We start from the raw sequence: 10,095 nt of genomic DNA on the forward strand, positions 1-10,095 counted from the left end.
AATTCCTTTTCAATTTGAGAAAAATTTTGTTCACTGTAAGTTAAACTTCTTGAAGCAAAACAAACTGGTTTACCATTCTGTAGTAGACAACAACCTAAACCCCCTTTTGACGCATCACATTGAATTTCAATACCCAGACTTGGATTGAAATTTTGCAAAATTGGTGCCTGACTTATTTTCTCTTTTATTAGATTAAATGCTTTTTCATGTACATCTGTCCAGATCCAATCAACATTTTTCTTAAGTAAAAGTTGCAAAGGTGATGCAATATTAGCAAGGTGTTGAACAAATTGTCTTAAATAATTAACCATTCCTAGAAATGTTTGAAGTTCTTTTTTGTTATTAGGACTTTTAATATTTTTAATCGCTAAAACTCTATTAGGATCAATTTGCATACCTTTTTCAGAAAATATATGTCCAAAGTACTTCTGTTAATTTAAATTGAAATTTATTTTTATTAAACCGAACATTACAATTTTTTGCTCTTTTAAAGACTTGTTCTAATATTGCATCATGCTCTACTTCACTCTCTGCACATATCAACATGTCATCACAATATATTATTACTCCAGGAATGTCACCGAAGGCATTTTCATTATATTTTTGAAAAATTTCCGGTGCAACGGATAAACCGAAAGGTAACCTATTAAATTTATAACAACCAAATGGACTATTGAATGTACATAAATGACTTGATTCTTTATCTAATTTTATGTTATAGAAACCCTCTGACAAATCTAAAACTGAGAAGTATTTTTTATTTGTTATTTTAGGTATTATTTCCTCAAGCTTTGGTATTAAGTAATGTTCTCTTACTAAGACATTATTAAGATCTTTAGGATCCAGACAAACTCGCAAGGAACCATCTTTCTTTTCCAAAACTACTAGATTACTCACAAAATTTTTTGGGTGTTCGACCTTTGAAATGATCTGTCTGTCTACCAGAGAATTTAATTTCTCTTTCAATCGTGTTTTAAGAGCAAATGGAACTCTTCGTGGTGGTCTCACCACGGGCTCAGCACCTAACTGGATGTGTAGTTTCAGCGGTTTGTCAAACTCTCCAATACCCTGAAAAAGTTCACAATGCACTTTCACTTTTGTTCACTTTTTTATTAACAAATTTTTTTCTTCACTTACTTTTATTAAATTTATTTTATTACTATTAGTACCAATATCGAACAGTTTTAGTTCAATTAATAAAGGTAAACCCGAAATTGGCTTCACTTTCCTTTCCACTATTATGAATTCAGTCCTAATGGATTCATTACCGGATAAAACTTTTAAAAAGACCTTACCAGCTGGTTTGATCTGAGTTCCCCCAAAAACCTCTAGAATTACTGTTGTGTCCATGAGTTTATAATTTGTATCCATATAATTTACAAGCTTTTTTAAATCACTTAAAGACAAAACATTGATTTGTGCTCCTGTATCACACTTAAATGTCATAATTTTATTCTCAATACAAAGTGATTCTGTCCATTCCGTATTGTTTTTGTTAATAGAATCACACACTTTTAATAGTCACAAATCCTGAGTATCTTGTATATTTTCATCTTCAGAGTGTGCATGAATACAGTTGACTTTATTCTTTATCTTACATCCAGCCGCATAGTGGTTCAATTTTTTACAGAAAGTACAAGTTTTACCAAATGCAGGACAATTTCTTGGTCCATGTTTAGTATTACACTTCTTACAAAGATAAAAATTATTATACTTAGGTTTATTGTTCCATTGAGATGTCATTTGTCGTTGAATTTTCCTAACCTGAACTTCACTCAATTCATTTTCTTGTCTATGGTCATCATTTATGGTCTTAACATGCTCCGTAGCCAATTCCGAAGACCGACAGATTTCCACTGCAGTATCCAAGGATAAGTCTTTAATCGATAATAATTTTTGTTGTAAATTCCTATCTTTTATTCCAATTACAATTCTGTCCCGGAGCATCCGGTCCAAAAAATTATCAAAGTTACAATTTTGAGCTAATTTTCTTAAATGTGTATAAAAATTATCAAAGTTTTCACCATCCTCTTGCATCCTTTTATTAAATTGAAAGGTATTAATAACTTCATTTGTTTTGGGTTTAAATCATATATGTATATAAATCAGTTAATCGTCGAGCTCAGCAGTACCGGTGTCGGGTGCTCCATCGATGGCCGTACAGTGAACAGCATCAGCTATGCGGACGATATGGTGCTGCTGAGTCCTTCGGCCGCCGCTCTGAGACGACTGATCTTGATATGTGAGGAATATGCCAGTGCTCATGGCCTTATCTACAATGTCCGCAAGAGCGAGCTAATGGTATTCCAAGCCAGGGGTCGCAAGATAGAACATGTTCCTCCTATCAAATTAAATGATGTTGCCTTACTAAGGGTGTCGTCCTTCAAATATCTCGGACATGTTGTAACTGAGGACATGAAGGACGACAATGACATTGAAAGGGAGCGAAGGGCGATGGCTGTCCGCTGTAACATGCTGGCGCGCAGATTCTCGCGATGTAGTACAGGTGTAAAAATCATGCTCTTTAAGACGTATTGCCAAACTTTGTACACGTGTAATCTGTGGGTTAGCTACACGCAGCGGGCTCTCAGCGCCCTTCGTGTACAATACAACAATAGCCTTAGGATGCTGCTGGGGCTTCCCCGCCACTGTAGCGCATCCGAGATGTTTGCGCATGCGCACACTGACGGCTTTAACGCCGTGCTGCGCAAACGGATAGCTTCGCTTTTACGCAGAGTGCGGGACAGCCCCAACACCATACTAAGAGGTCTTAGCGACAAGTTTGACTGCCCGATTGTGCGACACTGGGTGCGTGCACACGTCCACATGACCGGCGACAGACTGCCTTGATTATTAGTCTCTTTTAGTATTTATGTGGGTGTAATGTTTTTTCCTAAAATTAATGTTTTTTTTCTTTTCTCCATTATGTGTTATCTAATGATGCACGAAATAAATAAATAAATAAAAAAAATAAATTAAAATATTCGTCGAAACTTTTAATGACATCCTCATATTTTAGTCCATCTTCCTTTTGGTCTTTTAAGAGATTGAAATACAATTCCTGTGCCGGCTGTCCAACACAATTTAACAAAATGGACGCTTTTCTATTTTCTGTAACCTGTCCTAATCCAGCAGCTGCAATAAATATTTTAAAGCTGGCTAAAAATCTTTGCCATCTATCATATAGCCCGTCAATGTTGTCAAGATTTAATGGTTCGGGCATTCGATATTCCACACCGCCAGACATTGTTAAACTTGTAACGTTCTTCCAACTAAATTTACACTTAATGTTTTTCAACAATTGCGGGCGTGAAGGTTCGTATCAAAGACTGCGCCATGTACTGTTTTTGTTATTTGGGTTAATATTATACACTTTTAACAAATAAAACTTATTTAATATTTAACTAATATATTGCAAAACTTTTTCACATGCTCCCCACTCACTTGACATTAAGTTTTCTAAAGTTGCCACAAGCATAAGCATAATATGCCGCTAGTGCTGTTTTCAGGTTTGTTACTCTTTTTAGCTGATTGAGGGCGTATATAAATGAAGATAATTTATTTGAGAGTGTTTGAATATGTTGCTTCCAGTTCATGTGACTGTCAATATCGATTCCTAACAGAGTAGCGGATTGAATGAAATCTATCGTTGTTGATTGATATGAATAGTTTAATATAAGTTGAGCTTTTTGATGTGGTCTAAATTGTAAGAGTTTAGTTTTTTGTAGATTTAATTCTAAATTATTTCGGAACAACCAGTCTGTGGTTACATCAAGTATACTATCTAAATTTAACTTTAATTCCTCGCGGTTTGAACAGTGGAATGCCAATGAGACGTCATCTGCGAAACAAGTGCACGAAACACCAGAGTGCTCCAGCACCTGGGGAAGATCGTTAATGTATAGTAAGAACAGGAGACATCCGAGGACACTCCCCTGTGGTATAGAGACAGTGACGGATACTTGGTCTGATCTTATTTGCTTTATCTTTCCGGTACAGAAATCGGTATGTTCTACTTCCACATACTGCGAACGGTTCGCGAGGTACGATCTGAACCACGAAAAGGCAATTCCTCTAATACCATTTCCATACATTTTGTTTAATAAAATTTTATAGTTAATCCTATCATAAGCTTTGCTCATATCAAGCAGTACTCCGATTGCTTATTTTTTATCGTTTATTATATTTAATATTTTTTGAGTGAATTTATAAATTGCAAGGATAGTGGATCTTTTTTTTCGGAAACCATATTGCTGGTTGTGGAGAATGTTGTACTTTTCGACGAAATAATAATAAATAAAATAAAATAAAATAAAATAAAATACTTTTATTTCGGACCAGTTACATCCATAAAGTGTTAGTAGAAAATAAAAATAAAAATAAAAACAACAGATCCTACGACTATGTTAGTAAAATAAAACAGTTCATATTTAAATTATTTTGTTACTAGGTTATTGTTCGAAATGCATCTACGAACAATTCCTAGTAACAGCGGAGAGTCAAATCTCCATGCTATGGTGCCCAGGATGGAGTTGGAGCTAGCTCTCAGTCTGCAGAGCAGCGAAGCAGACTTTTTTCTTATGATGGCATGGCATCCATCAACTCCTGCCTGAGCAAGCATACCAGATGCACTGCAGAAACGAGGCAGCCCCATCAGCATCCTGAATCCATTATTGTATTGGACGCGTAAAGCACTGACAGCCCGCTGCGTATAGTTGGTCCAAAGGCTGCACGTATAGAACACTTGACAGTAAGCTTTGAAAAGCGTTACTTTTACTTGCTTGCTACAACGAGCAAACCTTCGCGCCACCACATTACATCGGACTGCCAGCGCCCTACGCTCCCTCTCTATATCCACTTGATCCTTAAGGTCGGCAGTCACATAATGACCTAGATATTTAAATTGATAGACGCGTTTTAGTTCAGTACCATTCAGTTTAATTACAGGTACGACCTCTGGATATTTACCACCACCTGCCCCAAAGACCAAGTATTCACTTTTTGCCACATTATATACTAGGCCATGCGTCAGAGCGTATGACTCACAACAAGCCAGTAAGTTCCTCATTGCCCTGATTGTTGGACTCAGCAGCACCATGTCATCAGCATAGCTGATGTTATTGATACTTACGTCATCAATGCGACATCCAATTTTCTTGCTGCTGAGCTCAACAATCAGGTCATTAATATAGAGATTAAAAAGTTTCACCGAGGTTATCCCACCTTGTCTAACTCCACAGTTCAAACTGTATGGCGACAAGAGCTTATCGGCCCACCTAACGTAGTTTATCTGGTTGTGGTACCAATACTGAAGTATACGCAACAATTCGACTGGTACATTTCTCTCTCGTAGCTTGTTCCACAAGATGTCATATGATACGAGGTCAAAAGCACGTGAGAGATCCAAGAAACAAGCATAGATAGGTGTACGTCGACTTGTATAATATTGTACTGTATGCTTAAGTCCGAGAATGGCGGTTTCCGTGCACAGGTCACTACGGAAGCCAAATTGCGCTTCATGTAATCGCAAAAACTGGTTTAAACGCGCGTTCAGCTGGCTATCCAGCACCTTGGCAATGATAGTAGCTAACGAGATGGGTCGATAGTTGCTCTTATCCGCAACGTCTCCTGTTTTGTTTTTAATAATAGGTACAACAATTGTTCGCATTAGATCGGTAGGAAGATGAGAGTGACACATACACAGCGAGTAAAACATAGCTAACACTCGAGCTATGTGTGGATCCGGATACTGCAGGTGCTCAATACTCAGACGTCGTGACCAGGGGACTTTCCTCGAGTCATTTTACTTATTGTATTGTACACCTGCTTTGCGGAAAAGCGCACATGGTCGGCCTCACGACAATGTCCGTCATCAAGCACCCGTAGAGGCGATCCAAGTGGAGAGACAATTTTAAAATGGTTTAAAAACATGTTAGCAATGCCCTCCGGATTATCAGCCCCTCCAACACTCACGGGGAGGCCCGGTCTAACGTCTAGCTTTTTGGTAGACTTCCAGAACTTTTGAAAGTTGTTAGCCTTGTGGTGGGTAGCAATTATATCAAGCTTTATTTGTTCCTGATGGTTCTGACACCACCTTAATTTGCTTTTAAAAATTTTTCGAGTGGAACACATGTCTTTATAAATTTCGCCTGACATTGGTTTGTTGTGATATAACCCCAGCTGATATTTTAGCCTGGCCTTCCCGTGAGCATCTTTTACATGCTTATTCCAGCCAACAATCCGGCCAGCATGTCTGCGCGACCGAGTTTCGACTTGACTCTGTAATCTCAAAATTTTAGAATTTTTCTCACATTCAGAATTACACGAATTACTTATCGATGTAAAAAAATTGTTAAAAGCATTTGCAACCTCCTTAGGATTCTTGAGACATGATTTTTTGTAAACTAAGTTAATATTTTGATTTATAGTTATTTTATTTCGGCGTGTTTCACTATTTACTATATTCCACAAGGCTTTATTTTTATTTTTAGAATTTTCGAATTTTTTTATATAGAAAGTTTTTTTCGACATTAAGACTGCTCTTTTAAGCGTTTTTGTATATCATTTGCAGTGTTGGTCTAATAAATCGTTTTTTATTTGAGAATTTAATAATTTTAACAACCTTTTGTTTCGACACGAGGTTCTCAATCCTGGTGTGAGATAAGTTTTTTTACTTGTAGTTTTTAATGTGATAGTTTTTTTTGGTATGCATTTATCTAAAATTTCGTTGAGTGTGTTAGAAAATTTATTATAATTTTCATTTACTGATTTTGTAGGTATTATAATTTCCTCCCAGTTTATGGATTGGAGTTCATTTTTAAATCGTATGATATTATGTTCGCTAAATATTCTTTTGGTCCTTGTAAAATTTTGTGAAATTTTTGTATTTGTAGTTGTCGAGAATAGTAAGCCTTTATGGTCACTGAATCCGAAATCATGAATTAGTAATTTGTTATTTGGAGTCTTGAAATTAATAAATACCAGATCTATGCATTTATTTATTCAAGTGGGTTTATCAGCAATTTGGTAGAAATTTCGAGACAACATAAGGTTTGTTAATGATTTTTTTAAAGGGTCATTTTTCAAAAAATCGATGTTTAGATCACCACCTATTATTATGAATTTATTTTGATACTTTTTTTCTAATAAATTAAGTAGATTATCGATATTTTTTAGGAATATGTCTTTGTATTTTTTTGTTTTATTTAGTTTGTTACTCGGCCAGTACAAATTTATTACAAGTAAATTATTTTTAAGTATTTCTATGGCACAAATCTCAAAATTATTTTCCTGCGACAAAAGTTTGATATCACTACTCTCTATTGTTTCTAGATAGTTCTTTGTCAAAATGCATACTCCTCCTCCTTCTGTCTCCTTTCGTGTTTTGCGACAAAAGTACGACGATGTGTTGTAGCCGTTTATCTTGAATAACTCCATTTTTTCTTTATTCAACCATGTTTCACTTAAACAAATAACTTCAGTATTAGGATTTTCTTCTATCCATGCTTCAAGAAGATGAATTTTATTGCAAACGCTTTGCATATTTTGGTAAAAAATAGAGAAGTTAGTTCCGAAAGGGCGGGTATGTAGTTGAAGTCGAAGGGTCGTTTATTGTAGAATTAAGCAAGTTCTCTGATTCATGTTTGGCAGATTTAGAAATTAATTTTTGGTTGGAATTTCCCAGATCTTCACAAATTTCTTTTAAACAGTGTTCAGTATATTCTTTTCCGTTTATTATCAATTTATTGTTCTTTATATAAGCGCGTTGTCCCTTTTTTCTAGCATTTAGCATGACCTTTTTTAACTCTCTTCTTTCCCTTAGTAAAGATTCATTTAGGTATTCTGAAACACTTAATCCGGAATTTTTGAAGTATATAGAATTCTGTAAAATATATTTCTTTAGTCTTTTGCTGTTTAATTCAATCTTAAGGGGCCTTTTTAGACCCTTTCCTCCTATGAATGTAATCTCTTCAATGTACTGTGGTATATCTATATTCAAAATATCGTTAAAGATATAAGCAACACGATCCAACAATTCATTTTCAGTTTCCCAGTAGGTGGTGGTTAATCCGTGGAGTACAACTATCTTTTCATTGTCTATTGTCGAGTTTTGAGAAGCATGAGGGTGACTTTGAATTTCGTCGAGTTTTTTATGTAGCATAATATTATATTATCTTCTTGTAATTTTGCACATTCATTTTCCAGAGAGTGAATTTTAACATCCAAGAGAGAGATATTATTTTCCAATGTCGTAAATTTTATTTGCATTTCTTCTTTAGTTTGCTTCTATTCTTGTATAAAATTTTGCAGAACATCTTCGATTTCCGTTTTTATGGTCTGGCCAATTTGTGATATCACGATCTTATTATTTTCTTCAAGATTCTGTTTTGTCAGTGTATTTAATTGGCATAAACTTATTGATACTATATTTGGTGATGACTGAGTGTTTTCTCTAGTTGAAGGACTTTCGGATGTCAGAGTGTTTCCAAGGTATAAGCACTCTGAGTCGTCTAAAACAGGAGATATTGCTTGGTGTCGTAATTTACGTTTCGTGGCGTTAATATTCTTTTTCGATGGAGTTAATATTTCGTCGTCCTGGTATTGACGTACAGGTGTGCCCGTATTGTCTTTTTTACTCATTTTCGAGGGACAAAGAGGGCATTTCCAAGCATCTTTATGTTCCTTGGTCATGGTATTAATAAATCTTTTTTCAGGAACATTAGCGCATTCGATGTCATATTTGTCGTTACATTTTGAACACGTAAGAAAGTATCTATTTTTAATATCTTTTCTGCAGCCCGCACATGTATAAGCCATGTATGCTCTTTTGATAATTCGTTTCAATATTACTTTGTATCTATCGATATTTGGTTACTAGCGACACCTGGTGTGGAAAAACAGAATTACTTGATTGGGTTCGATGGTAAGTTTCGTTATTATCTAGTGAATTTTTGTATCTTCTCATAGATGGCGCTATATTGTATTTGCCTTTGAATGTTCGTACTATAAATTATAGTTGATGATTTATTTAAAGGTTATAATTCGCATACCTTTCTTAGACTGTGTACTTACTGAGCGAGTAATATTCCGTGTAAGTTTAAAACTTAAAAATGATTTACAGCGTTGTATATGGAGCTTGAGTGTAGACTTTGAACCAAAATTTCAACCGTGTACGATATTTTAATTTTATCACTTCTAAACTGTTATAGATTTTGAAACTAACACTTCTTCTTAGGTCTTCTGTGTTTAACTTTACAATTTTGCATGAATTCACTTTTTTACATCGATAATTGTTTTAAACTTTAATAAAATTTATAAGCTGATGTTTACTCTGGCACACTACCCGCCCATCTATTCATTGCACTGTCCTTGTCCCTGGATGCTGCATCGTCTCCTCGCGATTGCCTATATATGGCTCCTGGGCTAAGGCGAACGCAAACTTACGTTTGGTCGCCTCTTGGATGAGTTCCGCCGTGGCTATCTGCGACCGCTGCAGGTTGGCGGCTCTATAGATTGCGTTGAACATCTTGACAAGGCGAAGTCGCCAACGTTATTGGAGTCGCCTACTATAGCTTGTGCAGCAAATACAAATGTGGATAAGTGGAACGTTAAATTTGATGGTAGTGGTAGTCCTCGGTCTTTTCTAGAATCTATCAAAAGACCACGCACTAGCTTATAATGTTACTGAAGCACGACTTTTTACGTCTGCTTTCAGTCTCTTTACGGGTCAAGCTTTAACATGGTATCGTGGCGTGTAAAGTCAACTATCGTCATGGAAAGAGCTTTGTGATCTTTTACTTGACGAATTCGATATACACTCGGCGTCACAAAAATCGCACCTCTCTGAGTTTGCGCGAAAAATGGCTGTAATGGCTAGAATCGAATTATATTTATATAAATATTGGTATGTTTGAAATGGGTATTTTGTAACGTATTTAAAACGTCACATAGTCTGTGCACTGCGGCGCACGCGCCGCGGGGACTGCGCGGGTTAGAGGGGCGACCTGGGCTCGGCGGGGTCGCTGCATACGTGCCGGGTCACTTGCCTGCAATCTCCTGAGAAGAGCGGTCACCGGCGTCTTAGTCTTGGTGTGA

At 36.2% G+C, this 10,095-nt stretch overlaps 2 protein-coding genes across 2 annotated transcripts; one reads left to right on the forward strand and one right to left on the reverse strand.

The window, feature by feature from the left end:
• Positions 1-2,109: 2,109 nt before the first annotated feature.
• LOC123723174 lies at positions 2,110-2,964 on the forward strand. Its single transcript, XM_045685736.1, has one exon. It carries the CDS (start codon positions 2,191-2,193, stop codon positions 2,848-2,850), a length of 660 nt encoding a protein of 219 aa, XP_045541692.1. The 5' UTR covers positions 2,110-2,190; the 3' UTR covers positions 2,851-2,964.
• A 1,447-nt stretch (positions 2,965-4,411) lies between these two features.
• On the reverse strand, positions 4,412-9,526 carry LOC123723308. The gene is made up of 3 exons (XM_045685892.1): positions 9,445-9,526; positions 4,800-5,628; positions 4,412-4,727 (listed from the first exon to the last, which is right to left on the reverse strand). Exons 1-3 carry the CDS (start codon positions 9,524-9,526, stop codon positions 4,436-4,438), a joined length of 1,203 nt encoding a protein of 400 aa, XP_045541848.1. The 3' UTR covers positions 4,412-4,435.
• Between the last annotated feature and the right edge of the window lie 569 nt (positions 9,527-10,095).

The sequence above is a fragment of the Papilio machaon genome, chromosome W, assembly GCF_912999745.1.
Source record: "Papilio machaon chromosome W, ilPapMach1.1, whole genome shotgun sequence".
Lineage (NCBI taxonomy): Eukaryota > Metazoa > Arthropoda > Insecta > Lepidoptera > Papilionidae > Papilio > Papilio machaon.